General features: G+C 32.4%; 1 protein-coding gene across 1 annotated transcript; it reads right to left on the bottom strand.

Annotated features, from left to right (window-relative positions):
• Positions 1-1,445: 1,445 nt before the first annotated feature.
• vnc (GNAT family N-acetyltransferase vnc) lies at positions 1,446-10,290 on the bottom strand. The gene is made up of 3 exons (XM_072539551.1): positions 10,148-10,290; positions 9,569-9,864; positions 1,446-1,862 (listed from the first exon to the last, which is right to left on the bottom strand). Exons 2-3 carry the CDS (start codon positions 9,714-9,716, stop codon positions 1,504-1,506), a joined length of 507 nt encoding a protein of 168 aa, XP_072395652.1. The 5' UTR covers positions 9,717-9,864; positions 10,148-10,290; the 3' UTR covers positions 1,446-1,503.
• Between the last annotated feature and the right edge of the window lie 13,464 nt (positions 10,291-23,754).

The following is a 23,754-nucleotide window of genomic DNA, read 5'->3' as shown; positions in this document are numbered from 1 at the left end:
AGAAGATCGACATGGGACTGGCAAGGTTGGAGAAGGCCAAGGCTCGATTTAAGCTGAAGTGCCAATGGAGAGAGATTTTCCAAAAGAGATGTTGATTTGGATGGACCAAGTAAAGACATAATTAAGGAAGCGTTTTCGAAAACAGGTTGCATTCTCGCTTATGTATCTATTGGTGTTTGGGGGTAAAAGGCAAAGATTCGTTGTCTTCAAGACTGATTGTGATCTGGATTGCTTGGTTTCGTTAGTAAGTACATTAATGGCCCTTGATGGTAAGGAAGTATTAAAATCTGTTACAGAAATTTTAATGTCATTTTGATCTAGATTGAGCTCGTTTGGATATTGCTGCAGCTGCAAAATCTGCGTCGATAAACACAAAACGGTCGGGAGCCATAATTCTGTTCTTCCTAAAACTATTCAACGTTGTTTCAATAGTAACTGTTCTGTGATAGGGTTTGCCTTACCGTTCGCTGTTGTTATCAATAGTTAAACTTTTTCCTGGCAGATAATTTTCCTGTAGTTGCTGAAGAGAAGTAGATATTTAGTGGTTAGAAGAATCCAATAACAGTAAGATTGAAGAAGAAGAATAAGATTTAATCTACGTTAAAGGAACAGCTTTAGGCTTAAAGCTATAATAGGACCCCAACCTTGAAATAAAACGACGCATTGAGATAGCCAGAAGCGGTTTCAATAAGATGAAAGCAGTATTATGCAATAGAAAACTGGGAATATAAATTAGAACTAGAGTATTGAGATGTTACCTATTTTCTGCCCTTTTATATGGAGTTAAAGCCTGGACAATTACGGATGCAACTGTAAAAGACTTGCCAGCTTTGAGATGTAGTGTTTTCGAAGAATGTGGAAAATATCATGGACACAACAAACACGAAAACATTAAGAAAGATGACAAAAGAAAAATTCAATACTATAAAGGAAAGAAAATGAGCTACTTTTGACACATTCGAAGAAATGAAATGATTTGATACGATTGGCTGTACAAGGGAAAGTGGAAGGAAAAGGAGGACCGGAAAGACGTCGCACGTCCAGGTTGAGAAATTAAATCAGTGGAGTGGAAAAACAACAATAGAACTCTTCAGAACTGCTGCAGACAGAGTAAAATGGGCCGTGATGATAGCCAAAGGATGAGGCACACCAAGAAGATAATTGTGGTGTCTTGTGGTTAGTGTTGTTTTTGGTAGTCATACATCTTCACTGGATCTTCCCGGAAAAATGGAGAATAGGAAACAAACATCAGCAACCTCCAACTCCCAAACAACCATCCGAGACAAATTTCGATGTTGTCATTTCCTGGCACACAATCGCACATGATTTTGAACTATCACGGAAATCAAGGACACGTGTCAGTAGAGTTTGCACGCCACGCCGTGTATAGTACGGCGTAATGTGATTCAATGATCGAATACCCAGGAAAAAAAATTAAATACATATTAATATTAAATATGTATATTATATTTGCTATAAATACAAAAATTACAAATAATTACACTATTCTTCGTTTTTAGTCTCAGACTTAGGTTTAACTTTCTTAGCGAATTCAGATAAGTCTCGTCTCATGGAATATGCATCTTCACCATCTGCATAATATTTTGGCTCGATTTCCACAGTTTCAAATTTTAAAGAGTTTTTGTATAGATTTAAAGCGGCGCGATTGCTTTTACGAACGTGCAGCGAAACATATTTTGCGTCAAAACATTCGACCATGGCTTCTGAAGCTTGATCCATCAGTTTTTGGGCTAGCCCTAAACGCCTGTGAGATCGCTTCACCGCCAGGGAAGTTATGTGACCATGCTTGAGATCTTCTTGATCTTCTTCCATTTTTGCTAGGACATATCCAACTATGTTGCCTAAAAATGAAACATATAAAATATAAATGCCTATTTTTATAAGATATAAATATATTATTATATAAAATAAAAATATATTAAATTATCAATATAGAAGAACAACTGATAATCAGTTCATAATATTACTTGATATAACAACGAAAATATAAAGCATGTAATGTTTTTGTAATAGGTATACACTGCAATAGGGTTAACAGAAGAATTCAGTGTCATCTATCGAAACAGAAATATATTCAGAGATAAGCAGATACGCCGAAACACATACGCAAATGAAGATATATAAAACCTATTTTAATATATGCCTCTGAAATAACTAAAAGTTTTTGAAAGTAGAAAGAAAAATATTGGGACGTAAGATATTCAACGAAAATGACGAAAAGAAAACCTTTCATGAATCGGGAAATAAATATATGGCTGGAAAACAACATCTATCTGTCCCATGACGCTACAGCTCAAATCGAGCCTTGGACTCTTCCAAACTATGCCTCCAACATCGCCGGTCCGCCGCGAGTTTCTCGGAATTCTGCATCTATATTTTATCTGTACTAGATGGTCAGATACGCAACATGCTCCTCTTGGGCTCTTCACATCTTGTATGCTTGTTGCGGCCTTTTGTCGATCGAGACATAACCAATTCGGTTGGAGGTTGTTCCACCAAGAATAATCCACGTCGCTTTGTGAGAGCAAGAACAGCTCAAAGGATAATATAGTCTGGGCATATAATGAAGAAACAAAAGGCAGATTCAGTAAGAGATTGTAGAATGGAAGGTATGAAACATAAGAAAGAAGTGAGAAAATACGAATGAATTGGAGAAAACAATCATTAAAGTGAAAACACATCAAAGATCATAAAAGAAAGTAAGACTAGGAATGGTCTAATCCGACACTCAAAAATGATTTTTAAGTAAGAAACAGCTACAACTACAGCTAAAAACAACGCTACTACCATCAAATCGCGAACATAATAGTGGACCACATCTGTAGAAAGATTCTAATAAAACAAGGAGTTGGGCAGTAGTGTACGTTGTCTCCCAACAATATTCAATGTATAATACGAAGATATATTCAAGAAATCTCTGAGAGATAGACAAGGATTTTGTGAAAATAGTCGGAGAAATACTAAATAATCTAATGTACGTCAAACACACAGTAAATATTTTAGCTGCTGTCTGAACCCATATAGTGTTCTCAAACGAGAAAATCCTTTCCAGGTAAACTCTTCATAACTAGAAACATCTTTATGCATCTTCGCAAAAGAACTCTTAAATTTTATATTTGTTCGTCTTGCTATTTGGATGTGGAATACGAACTTTAAAAGTAATAATGACAAATCAGTGTTGTGGTTGTGGTGTTGTTGTGGAGTGGTATGTGGTGCTATCGTCGACTTTTGAAGATATCATGTAGGACATATATTACCAATGAGGAGGTGATTAGAATGATTAATAAAAAGAAGGAACTTTAAATACAATTAAAATAAGAAAAGCAGGATACATTGGTCATATTGTCAGAGGACTTAAATATCAACTGCTACAAGTCATTATTTATGAAAAAGTTGCAGCAATACAATAGATTACATGTTTTCTTATGTAATAAAGTCATCAAGTGGAAGACCTCGTTTGAGCAGGGGTTGATAGAGGACACATGAAACAGAAAGGACAGAAAAACAAATGTTTCTACAATGCCAAAACTAATACAAAACAAAAATGGTATTAGACATTCATTTGCAATAACGTAGCCTACAAACGTAATACATTTGAGTTAACACCACTTATCCAAAACACTTATTCTACAGTTTATTCCTAAATTATATTCTACAATATTGCTCGTTACAAACCACTATAACTATGATTTGTTTCTTCAATATTATTTAATACAGAATTTCAAGGTCTCAATTATTTTATTGTTTGGTTTTGCTAAGTATGGTCATTTCTACATTTAATTAATAGATCATTAACTTTAACTGCCTCAAATTGTTTTTGAATTTTCCCATTTTTTACCAATTTGAATATATTAGAATAATGATAGAATTACTAAATAGATATAAAAACTTTTATTTATTTAAAAAGTGTATTAAGTAGATTTTAGCCTAAGGGTTATGATCTTACAAACTCAAGGACTTCTGACCAGACAGTTTGTAAATCGCCAAATGGATATACATCTTTTAACATCCACGCCACAAATTCTTTAGTTAGATCCTTATTGCTTGCACAATATGAATATTTAAATAATTCCGAAAATTCAACTTGAATTTAAGATTTTATTCTAACAGACACTATCATTCCTCAGGACTATCAGACACTATCATTCCTCAGGTTGTTAAAAACTTTGAAAAAATTGTCTTCTTCTTTGAGTGCCTCTCCTATCGGAGATTGGATATCATTAGGGCGATTCTAATTTTATTTACTGCTGTTTTGAATAATTCGTTAGTGGTACAGCCAAACCACTCTCTTAAATTTCTCATTAAGGACAGTCTTCTACGCCTGGATTTCTGCGTCCTTGGATTTTTCCTTGCATTATATTTTGTAGGAATGTGTACTTTTGTCCTCTCATCAGGTGGCCTAAGTATTCAAGAAAAAATTGTAAAAATGTACAAAAAACAAAACCAAAACTTGCTGTTGAAGAAAACTTGAGACTTATCGAGGTGATGCCTTATCAACACTGCTTTTAATTCTAACTCTTAAGTGTATTAATAAAAAAACTATAGACTAAGTATTAATGAAAGTAAAACAAAATATATAGCGTGCACCAAACTGGATCGAAATAAGAATATAGAGGTAGAGAACTATATGTAAGAATATGACTCCAGTTTTCCCTACCTAGGAACATTAAATGACATAAACAACTTCAGTCAAGAAATACAAGCAAGGATTCTTAGCAGTAATAAGTGTTTTTATACATACCAAGACTTAATGAAACGTAAAATGCTAAATCGTGAGTCTAAGCTAACAATCTACAAAACAGTAATTAGACCAGTGGTCACATATGGATGTGAAACATAGACTCACTCAAGTGTTAATGAAAATCGAGAATATTTGAGTGCAAAATATTAAGAAAGATACTTGGACCAACGAATTGTACCAATGGTTAATGAAGAATTAAAATGGACCACGAGCTGGACGAATTAATGCAGAGCACAGACACTGTTAGATTTATAGTCACAAAGACTAAATTGGCTTGCTCATTTAGAAAGAACGCCACAAAACCAAATTAGAGTGGTAAAAGTAATCCAAAAATGGAAGCCTCATGGAAATAGAACAAGAGAAAGGCCATGTGAAAGATGGTTGGAGAATGTAGAAGAGGACCTTAAAACCATGAATATCAGGCAGTGGAGAAGAAGTAACAGAGTTGTAGCAGTAGTAGAAGAAGATTGTCATTGTTGATGAAGACGAAATGAAAAGCTTGCAGCTGAACTTCTGGACAGCCCCATATTTGTTCAGAAGAGATCAATTAAAATTGTTTGTAGATAATTGTGGCCATTGTTTGTAGTATGACAACTCTTTTGGTAGAAGCTCAATCCAGTATGACACTACTTAAGCACCATGGCAGATGGAAGAGCACATTAATTGCAGAATAACTTTTAGAAGAATATTTTTTTCAAAAATCAGGTTTTAATGATACTAGGAGGCATACCACCTGATGTAGTTTTCCCCTTTGGAAACCTAAAAGCCAGACAATGAAACAGGAATCAAAATTTGTTGCAGACAATGTAATTATTCCTGAAGTCTTTTATAATTATCAGTTTTATGTGATGTGAATTTGGATAAATAATGTTAACTTATATATTTGCACATTACTGAAGTTCATATTTTGTAATCTTATTACATTGATAAGATATCAAAAACTGTTTTTGTTGGACTCTGAATCCACAAAATAATATCTGAAAATTATGTTTGGATTTCAATTATACAAGTTTATTTAAGATTAAAATTGTTTACGAAACTGTCTGGTAACTTTAATATTTATTCAAATGTTTAAGTATTTCAATTTAAGTACTTGCTCATCTAATTGGAAATTTCCTGCTAATATTGGTTTATTGTAAAAATGAATTACACACAAAAATTTACCATTTTCAAGCAAGGTATTTCAAAATTTGCAGTTAGAATGTTTGAATTATCAGTAGACTGTTAAAATTTATCTTACACTTAGATAATATAGTGCATTAGATTAGATTATATTTAACTTTATAGACTAGAACATATTATAAATTAAGTAAGCATATTTTTTGAACTTGACCCATATCTTGTAAATAATAAAATATTCACATAAATTAAATTGTTTAAATCAATTGTCTAACCTCTAGACCTTGTTATTTCATGAAGGCTCAAATCTGATTTTGGAAGACACTAAAATTGTACAGTTCATAAATTGTCAAAACTACATACATAAGACAGTTTTATTTGTAATTTGAGATGTTTTCACCATAATATATTAAAAAAATGATATCCAGTTGTCAGTGACGAAAATGTCACCGAACCTCTAAAAATCATATGAACAAGCTGAATTTTGCCGAAAGCGTCAATTTTAGGACACTAAAAAAATGCAAACAAGTTTACCCAGGCTTTCTCCCAAAACCCCACACATAGAGGGGGGAATACGAAAAGAAATTGATTTACCAAGAATCTGTATGCCGTAGAAAAAAATGTTTCAAATAAAAAATGTAGTTAAGATAATTTTGAACAAAATCGTTTATTATCATTTTTTGTGTAGAATGAACCATTCTCTCAGAAAAGACGATTGAAGCGATCAGCGATTTAAATGTCAGTTACGCGCGGGAAATCAATGCTCAGTAAAATTTGTATCAGCTCGACTAAAGAGTGCAGCTTTCGTATGCAATTTTTGTATTTTGTCGCAAATGAACTCAGTTTTTAATAATAGTAAATAGAGTTTAATAAGTAAACGTGGCGCGATTCTTGCCATTTTTTATGATTCTCATGGGATCAATATGTTTCTCTTTCATTGACCTGCCACTATGGAGTTTCCATAACTAGAACCTAATCTTCAAAACCTATAGCATGAAATTTTAGTTTTGAGTTTTAGCAACAAATGTGAGACATTTGAAATATGCTTAAAAAACGTTGAATTTAAACTTTCACATTACAAACGATCTAAAACGTTTAAAACTGTTCTTTTTTATTTACAATAGTACAGTTTCCAAAAGTACTCAACTTCTGCTATAAATTACACCCAAAACCGTCTTCTTGGAGGAATTTTATGACGTACCATAATTTCTAATGTAAAGTTTAAATTCTGCATTTTTAGTCATATTTCAAATGCCTCATTTTTACCAAAAATCAAAATCAAATTTTTATGTTATAGGTTTTAAAGACTGGTCTCCAGCAATTGACATTTCACTACGACCGGAAGATATCGATTTTTTACTGTCAAGTTGATACAAATTTTATTTAACATTGATTTCGCGCGCGGAACACATTCAAAATCGACGGTCACTTCAAGCGTTGTTTCTGAGGGAAAGGTCCATTTTATGCAAAGAGTACTAATAAACATTTTTGTTAAAAATTATCTTTATTATTTTTTATATTATTTTTTTTTACAGTGTACAGATTCTTTATAAATTGATTTTTTTTGTGTTTTTACCCCCCTACGAGGGGGTTTTACGGAGAAGCCCAGGGGTTAAAGTGGTAAACTTTTTTGCATCTTTTTTGAGATCCCAAAATGAATATTCTTGGCAAACTTCAGCTTGTTTGTATGATTTTTAGGGGTCAAATTTCTGTCGACTAGACTAATATGTCACAAGCTAAAAGTTTTTTAGCAACATGGAACTAGTTTTCTATGTTTCATATAACACCCTACTTTCTTCTGTTAGTACCATAAGGTAGAACTACAGTGTAGTGAGCTTTTTTGTGACTTGTTGTTTTGATCAATATTGATTTGGTGCCTTTTGAATCTATTTGAAAAAACATCAAAAGTTTACAAAACCATAAATAGAATTATAAATATGGAAGCACCACATCCATATTTATAATTCTATTTATCTTTGAACATTATATTTCCTTTTCGCTGATAACAAAAATCTATAAAATTTTTTTGGACTAGTGAGTATGGTTTTTATATCCATAACCCATGTCTTTTCATAAATCTAAAGAAAAAAGTTCCCCATCTTTCAACTTGCAAAAATTAAGATTTTTGTATAAATAGATATTCCCATGCTTCAATTATTTGTTAGCATATTGTCCACTTGTACTTCTAGGCCATTTTCCTAAGTACAAATGGAATATTTTATTGTCTTTACTTAGCAGTTTCTCCTTCTCCATTTTCTCTATTGGTGGTGGACCAAAATGTCTTTTTGCTGTTCTGTTTCCATATTGTTTTGAGTAACTGATCACATTTAGTTTATACATCCAGTTATATGAAAGCTTTTTTGTTAAACTCTCATAATATTCTAATGTTAGAATAAAATTTAAAGAATTATACTAGTAATTTAAATTCAAAGAGATTATAGGTTAAGCCTAATACTAGCTAGACAATCATATAAAAAGAATGTAAGTAAATCAGTGATTCTCTCGGTTGTTTTAAGATAACTAGCATCATATCTACTTTCAGCGACCTACCATATTTTTCAGATTATAAAATGTACCTCAAATTACGATTTACCAAAAAAATACTTTAATGTAACCTTCAGACACACCAACAATTTGAGTCAATTTTTCTATGTAAAAATGTGTATCTTATAGCCAGCAAAATATGACTAATGCCAAAATAACTTACTACCAGTGAAAAATTAAGTCATTACAGGGACTGAATCTCAAATATTAAGAAAACTATTATCAAATCATCATCAAGTCAATCAGTTCCATTAGAATTAAACAAAGGTATCCATGTACCAATCAATCATAGAATTAGTAACAGTAAGTACTGAAAAGATGTAGTCAAAATATACTAAAGAGCTTGTGAAATTGAGCTAGAATGTGTAAATGATTCAAATAAGATATATGAGAAATAACACTAGATAAAAACCAGCTGGCAGACCTATGGATACATCCCTTGAAACAAGATCTCAATTATTAATGAGAAAATATTGAAATAAATCAATAAGAGGCAAATAAGTCAAAAAAAGTAATACATACTATTGAAGCCAAAGACACAGCTACAAGAGAAAAACAAGAAAGGTCTCAATTAATGTTCATTCCCATATGATTCAATTTAAAAACAATAGGTTTTTGTTAATATATACAGCTTATGGAAGTAACATGCCATTTTTTTTTAAATATCTTAAACTCCATTCGCTTAGCTCGGGCATATTTTGACAGATTCATTGTCGGAAACCTACAACACAACAATTCCTACTTATCAGTATTAATAACTCAAGTATCCTACTATTGCAGACTTCTTTCTTTAAAAAAAGAAGAATTATTCTAAATAATGGAAGTGTATACTAAACCCATCAAATTTTGGATAGTATATATTTAAATAATATATTTTAGTTGTTACAATTTAACATAACTATTTATTATATGGTGTAAATAAATAAATATTGATTGTCGGTGATTGGCAAAGTTCTATTTTATTTACTATTTAGTTTGTTTACTATTAATATTGGCTATGGGTACGTGTGCTTGGTTGTATAGTAATTTCCAGCCACTTTTAGTCTGTCAAAAAGTAACTAACTTCGCAAAAACATAATTACTAAATTCACTAGACAGTTCGGACTGGGAATAGCGAACCGAGTATAATAATGCTAATTTTACCTTTTTCATCTTCAGCTACATAACTTAGTTGGGGCCAACTAAGACCATGATAAAAGTAATATTTCATCTGATAGTTTTCTGGTAGGCATAGTAGATTGCAGTGCTGCATATTCATAAGATCTTCTGGTTTTGCACAGCGAATATTCATTTTGAGAAGATAAATCAGTCCTTTCTTGTCCTCTTGAGTTTACTCCTAGTGTTTTTTAATTCTGTAATTGTAGAGTCACTTGCTCCCTTCAATAGTTCTTTTATAAAACGGAACCTACTTAGAATTAGCTTCCAAACAATGAACCATCCTAAAACAATAAAAAATAAAATACTTAATACACAATGGCAAAAATTAGTAACAATTACCAAATAAAACAAACAGTATAACAAGAATAAAACTTGCGACAACCGAGAGAGCAGCCAAAGCAATATCTTTCATTATGTTTAAACACTTAAAAATCTAATTATTAACTATTACAAAAAGGCAGTGATGTTTATCAGTTCCAACATTTCGCCATTTTGTTCGTAACTAAACATTTAGGTCAAAGGCCGTCACAAGTACATATTTTTTTTTGGAATCAAGTAATATACCTAAATGTCATTAGATATTAAAACTCAATGCATTAATGTGTCTTGGGATTACGCAATTAGGTAATTTGCTACACCACGTTAATTTTCCAAAATCAAAATACTTTAAAAACCATGAGTTGAATTTTTGACAAATGACATTGATGTTTCAGCATGGTATTTGGAAAATCTCGAGATCGATCTTTAAAAGAATCGAGTATGGTTCACATTAAATAAAAATGTAAAAAGGACGTAATAAGAACTTAATTAGGACGTAGAATAACCTTTTTAATTTGTTAATATTATTTTTAACGTATTAGGCTAGTGCTACGGTGTATATGATTTATTTAAATGAAATATTAAAATCGATGTTTTAGATCAATCAAAATAATCGATGTTACCTCACTGCTTTATGTGTTGCCAAAATTAAGGGGTTCAATTGCACTGTGTAATTACAATTACATTTTGAAATTTTTGTTGCTTATTGATTTTTTTCGAATTACGATATCATAAATTCAAATACAATAATAAGTAAGCCAGTGAGCTACGGCCTCCACAATTTTTGTACCGTAAGAACAGAATAAATAACAATCAGAATGCCCACTTTCAGATGCCGCCTTTGAAGTTTGTCAGCACGCGATCGCCATATTTTAAACGGAAACATAGACTCGAATTGAGAAATTTGTGACAAGTTAAGACAGAACTGTAATTTAAATTTTTAGAGATTAACAATTTAGTAAATTTGTAATAGTTTAATCTATTCTTCAACTAAAAGTACGAATAAAATAGTGCATATCATGTCTATGGTTGCCGTAAATAAATTAAACCGGGTTAATTTTTCTATGCACAACAGAAAAAATTCCATTGAACAGCACTGGTTCCGTTTAGAACATGACTGATTCCGTCTGCGCGAACGAGATGCGCGTACTTATCTTGACAAGTAGAGTGGGCATTCTGATTGTTTATTATTCTGTGCCTCAAGCGAGAAATTTTAAACTGAAACAAAGAAAATACGGCACAAGTGACATCTTGTGGTGTGTGGCTTTATGAGTTTAGATTTACCTTCATAGCGAGAACTATGTATTCTGACGAGAACAAAGAATCGTCACTCGGTAGGTTTATCATCATAGTTTATCATCAAGTACTGAAATATGAATTATTCTAATTCAGTTGTATTTATTGTGCTGTACTCTTTTCTAAAACATATTATGTAGGTATCTTGTTTTAATTTTTTTAATTTCTAGTTTCAATATCTAGACATCACATTATCTATCTATGGAAAGCTTGAAACAAAAGTGGAAGATCAAGTGAATAGAGCAAACAGAGTAGCAGGTTGCCCGAATGAAACAATATGGAGCAATAAAAATATTGGAAAAGCAATGAAAGGCAAAATTTACAAAATAGTCATCAGACCAATAATGACATACGCGGCAGAAACACAACCTGACACAGAGAAAACAAAAAATATGTTAGAAACAGCAGAGATGGAAATACTTAGAAAAGATGATAGTAAAACACTATGTGACAGAGCTAGAAGTACAGATATACGATGTAGGTGCAAGGTGGAGAACATCAAGGACTGGGTAAGAAATCGAAGACTAGAATCCTGGAGGAGCTGAGTCAACACAGGGATGGAAAATGGTAGTAACCACATAAATAAAGCAATCATTTATTTATTTCCTTCATTAAAATGTAAACAAACATTACGAACATCTGCTAGTTTAAAATAGGCTAGAGAATAAATAACGGCCGGTCTCCAGGTCCTGCAAATAATTCTGTCAAATTACTAATTGAACAGAATAACACAGCTAATGCAAAATTGTGGTCAACAAATACAGATTTCACTGGAGTGAAAAACGGCATATTTAATATCTATTTTTAAGTATTAGTAGGAAAAGCTAAACGGATTGAAACCAGGTTGCAGCATTTCTTCACTCCAATTTAATCTGTATGTAGAAGCTGTATTTAAAAGTTGGAAAACGTGATTTGGAGGAATGGAAATATAACAATAATACGAGTTTTTTTTACTCAGTTTTGGACTCCTATGACTGAGAATTCATTATGAAAAGGCTGTATGAGATATGCAAATAAGAAAACAAAATATCTAGTAGTAAACAGCGACGCTACATTCAAAATAAATAGGAAAACCTTAGAAAGTTTTAATTTATTCTGGTGGGAAAAATGTCTCAAATACAATAGAGCCATGGGGAATCAGTTTTGACCTATGGGTCAAAAGTGTGGATACTTAACGCAGACATAAAGAAGAAGCACAAGAATATCAAGAATAGAAAGAAGTAAGGAGGAAGTGAGAGCTCTAATGAAATCAGAAGAAATAATGGCGGACCGAATAGACAAACGATCATTCCAGTGGTTTAAACATTTATTAAAAATGTCTGACCAGCGATGACCTATAAGAATATTTCATTGAAGATCACGAGGAAGAAGGAAACGGTCACATAGATCATGCAAGACAGACTTGTATTTCAGAAAATAATAATCAAACAACAGAAATATGGGCCAGAATAGAAATAGCAAGCAATGCGTTTGTAAAAATAAAAACTTGTAAAGAAACACAAACCAGTTTTCTGGTGGAATATACAATGTGAGGGCACATTCAATTAAATAAAACAATTTGGAACCGATATAAAAAGTACAAAAATATTGATCTATTAACAGAGTACAAAAAATGTAGAACTGAAGCAAGGAGAATCATAACAAGAATCCCGGCAGAAATACATATAATATACAAAAAAATTAAAAAAATAACAGGACAGCATACTTCAACAAATCATAAGCCTTGAAAAAGAAGTAACGTTACTAACTGATCCATAGGATATAGTAAATGAACTAGCTGATACCTATCAAAAATTCTCATCATCATCAGTTGGCGCTACAGCCCTTCGTGACCCTTGGCCTGCTTCAAACATTCTTCCATCCTTCCCTATCGAGTGTCTGTCTTCTCCAGCCTCTCACTTCAATCTCCCTCAAATCTTCTCGTACATTGTATCAAAAATTCTCATCCAGCCAAAATTACAGTAACGACTTCTTAACACATCTTAGTTATGGGGAGTTTCAAGAAGCACTTAATAGCATGAAAGATACTTCACCAGGCCCAGACGACATACCAATACAATTAATTAAGATACATAGAAGCAAAAGAGTTTCTACTCCAAATTTTTAATATTATTTGGTCACAAAAAAATTTTCAAAAATCTGGAAAAATGCCATAGTTATTCCTATTATTAAACCAAATAAAGATAAATTACAACCAGAATCATATGGTCCTATATCATAAACATGTTCTTCATGTAAACTTATAAAAAGAATAGTCAACAAAAGTTTAATGTGAAACCTAGAACATAATGATCAACTTATCATCGAACAAGCTGGCTTTAGACCAGGCAGATCTATAAAACTTTTAAAAATACCTAATCAAAATTGTATGGCAATTTACCTTGACGTAACTAAAGCTTTTAATACAGTATGGAAATACCGTATACTAAATATTCTAAAAACATAGGATATCAATGAAGTATTTTGGCCTGAATAAACAATTTATTAATTCAAAGAACATTTCAAGTAGAGTATTTTCCACCTAAGAAGGCCGCTTTGCAATTAAATGATGGTAACTTTTTAACTTGCTGACCATGAAGTTCTTCGACTTCCGCCCTACCATTTCCACTATAATGCAATTGATTTAGTTTGAGGTATAGCCAAAAATTTTTATGATAAACATGCATCCAAAACAACAGATACAAAGAAATGATATTTGATTAACAGTTAACTTGGAAAAGTCATATCCAGCAGTTAGTTCTTTGATGTCGAAATGGCCTTAACTTGTTAAAGTATCTAGCTCACAAAACTTGGGGCGCCGATGGTAAAACACGACTCATGTTATACAGATCTACAACACCTCCCTTAGGATTATACTTGGAGCTTACAGAACAACTCCGATAAATAGCATACAAGCTGAAATAGATGAACTTACGCTAGAGCTTCGTAGGCAGCTATTAACCCTTAATTACACTTCTAGCATAACTCTAAATAAAAGAATTCCAATAAATAACATTTAAGACATATCCATGGCTAACGACTCTTCAAAGTTCAATCTCCCATATTTCCGCAGAATTTATTATGCAATGAACCTACTTAACAGGAAGTAATTTCCACCCTTATATCAATACAAAAACATATCTTCATCTTCACCTTAGATTATAAAAATTTCAACAGTCAATTTTAGTCTATTACAATTCCAAAAAAATAGCATTAACCCCAATCTTATCATAAAACTCTTCAGAGATCTATTTAACTCCCATTCCGATTACACAGTATACTATACAGACGCGTCTAAAACTTAAAATGGAGTCGGAGGGACAATCATTAACAGCACAGAGATTCTTAAACATATAATTTCAGATTCTGCAACTATATTAACACAAGAACTTTATATGCAATTTACCAAGCGATACTACAAGATGTACAAAATATTAATCGTGACAGATTCTATGTCATAACTACAAATAATTGGGAAAATATACACGCAGCATCCATTAGCTTTACTAATAAAGGAATAGCTAAAGAAATTGCATACTAAAATACAAGCATCAAGTTTCTCTGGGCCTGATCACATGTGAGAATAGCAGGTAACGAAGCAGCGGACAAAAATGCCAAAGAAGCTATAAACGACAACAGTGTCCCCATATCACCCCAATCTGTGTGTATGGATCTAAAAAGCTATTTATAAAGCACCTGTTCGAGAACTGGAAAAATAAATGGAAATCCACACCATCAAAGCTTCAGGAGATAAAAAATAAGATTGGATCATGGCAACTACTCGAGGTATCCAGACGAAAGCAAATAATTATTTCCCGTTTACGACTTTGACAGACCCAGTTTTCTCATGAACATTTGTTCAAGAAAGAAGAATGCCCAATTTGTGATGAGTGCTGTTCACCCCTTACGCTAAAACATGTGCTAGTGGAAAAGTGGGAAAAGTTCAATAGTCACAGAATTCAATACCATTCACCAAACAATTCAGAAAACACTATAGATAACCTACTTTTGTTTTTCAAAGACTTTAATTTAATAAGCAAAGTGTTATTAATTGTTACTAATCCGCTAATAACCTTATTAGATTAAACCGGGTTTTTTGTAAATAAATAAAAAAAAATTAAAACAATTCTTTACAATAAAGACCTTATATTAGAACTGAGAGTGAGAGCTCTGAGAGTAACAACACATAGATAAGCTACAGTCATTTGAAGTGTCGTATTACACAAGGATGCTTACACTAGCATGGATACAGAAGAAAACGAACACGGAAGTACTGTCAGACATAGACAAAGAATATACGAAATAATAAATAACAATAAAAATAAGAAAGATACAAGATCAGGGACACATAATGGGGGGACAGCGATATGAAGCACTAAGATTAATAATACAGGGAAAGATGGGAAGAGAGATAAGGGAAAGAAGGGAAGGAGGAGTATAGGAAAAAGGAGAATGCCGTGGTTGAAAAATTTAAGGGACTGGTTTAAATGCAGTTCAATAGAACTTTTCAGAGCAGCAGTAGATAGAGTAAAGATATTGATGATGATATTAAACCTCCGATTGGGAGACGGTACATAAAGAAGAAAACGCTGTCCCAATTTGGAATTCTTCTTCTTCTTCTTATTGTGCCGTCTTCTAACGAAGGATGTTGATCACTTATAATAAATATCTGTTCAACACTGAAATTAGTCCAATCTCTGATACTCCTCGGCCAAGATTTCTTCTTTCTTCCCAAGCCTTTTCTCTCCTCTACTCTTCCTTGCATGATGACATACAGCATGCGAGTATTTATCGTTTCGAAGTGTGTGGCCCAGATACGATGTTTTTCTTATTTTAATTGTGTTCATAAGCTTTCTGCCATGTCCAACTCGTCTTAACACTTCTTCGTTTGAGACTTTTGTAGTCCAATTTGGGATATGGTAAGCAAATAAACCGACACAATAGAATTTCGAAAAATCCAACAGAATTCTTGATCGTAACACCAGGACCTGTGTACTATGTTTCGAATTTTGTTAAGACTTTTTTTTAAAGTCTTTTTCTTGAAGAAATAGAAAATATATAAAAATATGAAAAGAAGAAGAATACCACTAGACCGTAAATTTAACAGAATTTTTCCTTAAACATACGTACTAGGTTTCAAGATGTAGGACTTTTGCTTCAAGGGTTATCGAACGAACTCTTAAACTGATCTCTTCATATTGTAGAAGCAGTTCACAGGAGCATGGTGGCAGTGCTTTATACATCAAAGACACGTTTATTGCAAAAGCGCGGGAAGATATTTCTAGTTTATCAGAACGAACGGTGTTTGAGTATTCCGCTGCAGATCCGCTGCGAATTGATAAAAAGAAGATTATAATCCTATCTATCTACCGAACAGAAGACCCACAAGTTTTAATAAACAAATTAGACCAAATACTTTGTGATTCAGTTGTCAAGGACTCCATCATTTTTCTGGCTGGTGATTTTAACTTAGATATGCTGCTTGAGAGTGCGAGGTGGCCAGACACATTAAAAATGTTTTTGAGCTCCTTTCATATTAAACCTTCCATCAAAAACTATACACGCATATAAGGTAACAAAAAAACCTGTATAGATAATATTTTTACAAATCTTGGCATATTTGATTGTGTTGTATTCAATCCTCATATATCTGATCATACTACTCAAAAGGTAATATTTAAATTAAATAAATTTGAGTCAAATATAATAAAAAACGAATAATTAGCAAGGAGAATATAGATTTTTTTAAATTAATTTTAGGTAATGTAGACTAGGTATCTGTTTTTGAGGCATTAGAGGTACATATTCAGTGGGAACCTTTTATGAATATAGTTCAGAATATTTTTATACAATATTGTTCTGAAGCTATTTTCTTGTGGCATTTTAAATTAATTACTATTTAAATGGGAATAAGCCACAATTAAAGGTTAAAACACGTTTATTGACGTTTCAATTTCCACTTCGGAAATCGTTCTCAAAATACAAACATTAGTAAATTAAACAAATTTTGTTTTTTGTTACTTAGTGAAAAATTCTTCTAATAATTTAATTTTATCTGACTCATCTATATTGACAATTCAGACATACATTATACATTTTAAAGTAGACGACTTTAAAATGATATTGCCAATATTGTTGAGTTGCATTCCTGGGACGACTTTACTTATAAGATAGTTCATTCGATTACATGAAATCTACTTTAACTTGAGAATATCCATCAGAAAAGATCATAACATGTAATTCGTCTTTAAAAAGACAAATACATGCCATGATGACAGTAAAATTCTCCTGTTAGTGATTCCATAGTAAATTATGAGGGAAAAACCAGGAAAAAACCTCATAATACTATCCCGACATGGTAAGTATTTGATCGTGCATTTAGTTTACCTTCAATAAACACCAAATTCCGATTTTATATGTTTGTTATTTAAAAAACATAAATGATGTATTCTCTATATGTTACTGACTTACCAATACTGGTATTTTCCTTTTAATAACTTCGTCTTTCAATATGGGTAACCAGATCCTACTACATTCTGCCGAGGAATTCGCGACACAATTGGTCTCATTTACCATAATTAGAGCCGCTTCTTTGATTTTTCTCTTTTTACCATCCGTTTCTTTTAGGACTATATTTGAATCATTCCATTGAACCCTATGTTCATTATCCCATGCGTGTTTACATATTTGAGATTTATCAAATTCTCTATTTTTAATATAGGATTGATGTTCACTTATTTTAACATTTAATGGTCTTAATGTTTCACCTAAATAAAACTGATCGCATTCACAAGGTATTTTATAAATGCAATTCTTTGTCCTTTCTTGTTCATTGTTAGGTTTGGTTTTGGACAAAATAGATCTCAACGTGTTTGTTGTTTTGAATGTTGTTGAAATGTTGAATTTATTTCCTATCCTTTTAAGCTTTTCCGATAATCCTTTTATGTATGGTATTGTTAGCTACTACATTTTCTCGCAGAGAGATCTGTTGAGACAGCTACCTATGATTTTATATCAAAAATTTCAGAAAAACTAAAGGCAAAGATAAAATGGAAAAATGGATAAAATCATTTCTCACAGATAGGTCACAAAAAGTATGCTTGGAGAAAAAGGGATGTAAGGTTTACTCTGAACCGATCAATTAAAAATTAGGCATACCACAGGAGGGTCTGTTCTCTTTTTGGTCTACGTAAACGACCTTCCAAATGCGGTGGTTAGTAGTTCCTCAAACCTTGTAAATTCGCTGATGACTCAAATGAGCTATTCTGGGAAAAAACTTAAGAAACACTCCTCGCAGTGGCAGAGCAAACTCTAAGCAAGGCTGAACAGTGGTTCAGTGGAAATCGGTTCTTGCTTAATACTGATAAGACAGTTTTTATTTAAAAAATCCACAAGGAAAATAAATTCCTGCAGCTGGCTGTATACCATGTATCACAAAAAGAGGTTTAATCTTTGTATGTAGGTATATTTAAAAACCCTTAAAAGGCCTACATAAAAAAAACACAAACGTTTTCGGATTAATAATTCCATCAACAGGTTAAAAAGCAGGTTAACATACCTGAGCCACCAAAATATTAGGGTACAACCCTTTACAAAAAAATGAAGTTAGCAAAAAATGTACATGTTGTTGTTTAAAAGTGAGTGATGTTTAATACTTTATTAGATACCAGTGAGTTACCAGCTAATGTCCGTTTGAAGAGGTTTACTCTCCGGGCCCTGGAACTCACGTGAGGCATGGTTATGTGTTGCCTGAAGTTAAATTTAATAAAGTATTAAACATCACTCGCTTTTAAATAACAACATGTACATTTTTTGCTAACTTCATTTTTTTGTAAAGGGTTGTACCCTAATATTTTGGTGGCTGAGGCATGTTAACCTGCTTTTTAACCTGATGATGGAATTATTAATCTGAAAACGTTTGTGTTTTTTGATGTAGCCCTTTTAAGGGTTTTTAAATATACCTACATACAAAGATTAAACCTCTTTTAGTTTTTATTTACTTAAGAACTAGTCACTCACGAGAACAGTTCCCAGACACAATCAATTTTCTATCACAAATCACGGAACCTGCTAGATCAGTTAAATTTCTTGGTCTCCATATTGACCAGAACTTGAATTGGCGGAAACAAATACAAAATACAACAAAACAACTGAATTGAGCCTGCTGACAGAAGGACAAACGGACATTGACACAATTTCAATAAAAACTTCTCGACCTATTTACAAACTCCTCCTAATTACTTTCTAGAAATTAGATTATATTATAACAGTATTTTTAATATCTAATTTATTTAACGACAGAAAAAAACAGTTTATATAAATAATAAAAATTTCCTTTTGTTTTGAAACTAACCGAAAGAATTCCAGAATATCTTGAGTTACACTGGTAAAAGACAAGAATTTGTAAAAACGTGTTCTTCGTCTTAGAAAGGATTTAATAGCAGTTACTCCAAATTAAGAAATGAAAGTATACTACTACAAGCTGCTAGTTTTTTTACTTATTGATTTCGGATATTCGGAACTAGTTTTGTATTTCGTAGAACAAGGAAATAAACACAATTTCATTTATACGTGACTGGATTACTACCAAGAATAACGGCTCTTTCTTGTAAAGAAGGACTAGTGTTAGTAATCATATAAACAATAAACATCCTGCTGAATTTTACGCACAATACAATACAATATGAATATCTATGAATCAAAATCTATGAATACAGTCTTTAATTTTGGATGTAAAAACTTGTTATGTTCTCATTAGGCTGATCTTTAGAAAATCGCTAAATATGTGTGATACTTAAAAATAAAGTAATACAAAATTTACAGTTATATTAATAAAAGGACTTAAACCCAAAATCTCCCGACTACAAACTGAACACAGCATTTACATTGTTACAAATTTACGTTATATCTGCTGTAATTTATAATATAGTCCAGTGAAATAAGTAGGTATTTCTAAGATATTCTACAGATTTTTTGTCGCTATTTTCTATTATTAACAATTTATGGCGAAAAATACGATTTTTTAGAATTTTCGCTTACTAATATAAAGGTATTTGTTTATAATGGCGTATATCAGCTTCATCCATTAAGTTATTCAAATTGTTTATCCAAAAGGTAATTTTTTTTAACGTAAGACATAAATCTGAAATCGGGGCATATATTCTCTCAGATTGGCCTTGAATATTCAAGTATACTCTCCAACAAAAGACCATACAGACGAAGAAATCGAAATGTTTTATGACGATATATCTACTGCGCTTAATGACTCTCCTACTCAATTCACAATTTGATGTGGCGATTTCAACGTAAAAATAGGTGTAAAAAAAGCAAATCCAAAAACATCCTTGGGAAAATTCGGTTCCCCAGGAAGAAATGATCGAAGAGAAACGCTACTAGGATTTCTACTCCAGAATAATTTATTCAACATGAACAGCTTCTTTCACAAAAAGATGCTCAGAAGACGGATCTGGGAAAGTCCAAACGGTAAAACAAGGAACGTTGAGTGATCACAGAATTATACGAGCGAAAGTCCAAATCAACATCAAAAGAAACTGGAACATAATTATTAAAAATAAATCTCATGGTATCTGGACACTCCCATTAGATATCAACCAATATCAGGCACATATTAATAATAAGCTAATACTGCATGAAACCTCCGAGAACGATAATTGCATCATAAACGCCTTACAAGAAAGTCACCTAGTGCATTGCCATTAAGAGATTTAAGGAAATTTAAAACAAATAATATTAATCGCACTATAGAGGAAAATAACAGCCTAAAAGTTCTACCTAGAAAGCTAATATGAAAATGGAGAATGAGAAATTCATAAATTAAAAAATAAGCAAAATGAAATAATATCACATAAAGATGAGTTAATATAGGTCGTCGAATAGTTTTACGAGAAATTATATGGAAGTAGGCGAGAAGATCAAACAGGAATACAAACAGCCGTTTTAAAGATGATCATGAATCCAGATTCCAAACTAATGACAGAGATAAAGGAAGATGAGATTGGACAAGCATTAGGAAAAATGAAGAATAACAAAGCCCCAGGAGAGGATGGAATTGTAATAGAAGCTATCGTAAATGGAGGAGATATGCTATTAAATAAATTAAGGAAACTGTTTAATCTATGTTTGCAGCAAAGAAAGGTGCCCAAAAAATAAATCAATGTTATAACCATCCTTTTTACATAAAAACGGTGAAAGAACGGCCATAGAAAATTATAGCTCGTTGAACCACATATAAAAGCTCTTCACTAGGTTAGTGACATCAAGATTCACGAAAAAATTAGATTTCTACCAACTGAGAGAGCAGGCAGGCTTCCGATCCAATTTACCTTCCAGTAAAGACACTTATTGAAAAATCTATAGAACACAATAAACCTCTTGTCCCCACTTTCATAGATTTTCATAAAGCGTTTGATATGATAATTATAGACAGCCTTATAGAAGCAATGAATGACAGCAGGATTGACCATGTGTATAGTGAACTTATTTACAATATTTACAAAAATGCCATTGCGGATACACGATAAAACCCGACCAATAAAAATAAAACGTGGGATAAGGCAAAGAAATACATACCTTTAAGATGGTCAATTGGGACCACAAAGGAGTAACAATAGATGGCGAAAAGCTTAACCATCTCCGTTTCGCAGATGTCCTTATCACGGATAATTTAGGAGAAGCCACAGATATTTTAAATGAATTGAACTTTGCATGTTCGAAGGTAGGCCTCAGAATGAACTTAACCAAAACTAAGTTTATGTCAAATATGGTCCCTAATAACCATTTAACTATTCAAGAAAAAAATGGTAGAACTTGTAGAGAAATATACGTATTTGGGTCATAAAATAAGAAACAGCAGGGATAACCAAACATGCGAAATTCAAAGACGAATTACTTTAGCGTGGGCAGACTTTGTAAAACTGCGAGACACACTTGGGGCCAGCATACCAAGTAGAGGAAAACCACCTACACGTTGGGCTGACGACATCAGGTGTATCACCAAAAATTGTCAACAAAGAGTACAAAATCGTAAAGAATGGAGGAGTTTAAGGGAGGCTTATGTTCAGCAGTGGACGTGATAACTGAAGGCTGAAAAAGAGTTGAAAAAAGTTTTTTTTTTCAAACGTCACAGAAGTATTAATTTTTGTGACATGATTGACAATATAAAAATGTTACTTTTACGCCTAGGCACCAAAGTGTCAATGTCAGTAAACCGCAGTGGACTTGGTAGGCAACAATTCTTCGGTTACATTTTTTGCAGTACACAAAATATCTGGAGTAATACGCGATGCCGTGGGATCTTTTGAATCAGACATAATACTCGTACTTTTGGGCGACAATAAGCACAAAACTTAATGAGCAGCGCAAAAATCGGTGATTTTTCTTATATTTGTCAAAGTAAGAATCAATAGAAGTATCCATAGTAACATAAAAATTATTTGCGACGTTTGAAAAAAAGTGGTACAGTAGGCGGTACTGTAGATTAGCGCGATGCTTTATAGTTCAATTATAATATCTATAATATTACCAAACATGTACATCCAACTCTCATATGGATTATATTATAAATACAATGTTGGATTTTTACAATTTAGACAAGGCGAAAAGCTCGGGATCGTTAAACAACTTTTCGCCTTGGCGACCTGTTGAACCTTCAAATTTTTCAATTTTATTAAAATCTATAAAAATAATAAATAAATAATAAAATTACTTTATTCAATTTTAAACTTATTATTTAAATTTTAAAAATACAGAAAACATAGTATAAAGCTTCGCGCTAGTCTACAGTATCGACTACTGTGTCACCTTTTTTTTTTTAAATCATATTTCCATTGTTTATTAACATTAAGGGCTGACAATTTAACAGATTATAAACGAAGATCTAAATTTTATGATACATTTTATATATTGCATATACCGAGAAAGGGTAAAATGGTATAACGCGTTAAAATGATGGTACTCGTAAAATACCGTCACGTTAAAGTGAAGGGAAGAACTTTATAAGCTTCGTTTTTTATAGAATGGAACTTCAAATTGAAGCACGCTGGATAATTTGTAATAGGTCGCCTTCTATTGCACGCAGAACATATATTTTTTCCAAACTGGAGTAGCTCTAATAAAAACTGGTCTACAATCACGGAAAATCCCGGAAAAATAAATAAATTCATTTTTTCCATATAAAAGATATTGAATTTTGCAATTACTTAAGAAATAAGAAGATATATTTAAATTTTAATAATGGTAGGGTGGCCCAAGCGGGGATTTCACTCGTTACTCGAGCGTTTCAGAAATCATATGGGGGAAAACCTTGTAGCTTGTAATGCACTCCTACCATATACGAACTCTTAATACAGGAGCGTTCCTTGAGGGCAGTCCATCAGATTAGTAAATAAAAATCGATACTCAAAAAAACTGACATTGTTTATATCGTTTAACTTGTTTACTTACTTTGCTTTCCAATGGCAACTTGATCCAATGATGCTTCCTACTAATAATACTTTTAAATATAAAATTTTCCGAAAATGAGTCACATGAGGATGATGAGAACGAATCTGGGTTACACG

This window comes from Diabrotica undecimpunctata, chromosome 7 (assembly GCF_040954645.1).
Source record: "Diabrotica undecimpunctata isolate CICGRU chromosome 7, icDiaUnde3, whole genome shotgun sequence".
Lineage (NCBI taxonomy): Eukaryota > Metazoa > Arthropoda > Insecta > Coleoptera > Chrysomelidae > Diabrotica > Diabrotica undecimpunctata.
This window is presented reverse-complemented; position numbering and strand designations above follow the sequence as displayed.

Coding starts and splice junctions, on each gene's coding strand:
- vnc (XM_072539551.1), bottom strand. CDS start 9,716: ATGAATATTCGCTGTGCAAAACCAGAAGATCTTATGAATATGCAGCAC. Junction 1,863..9,568: donor TGTAGCTGAAGATGAAAAAG/GTAAAATTAGCA, acceptor TTTCATTTTTAG/GCAACATAGTTGGATATGTC.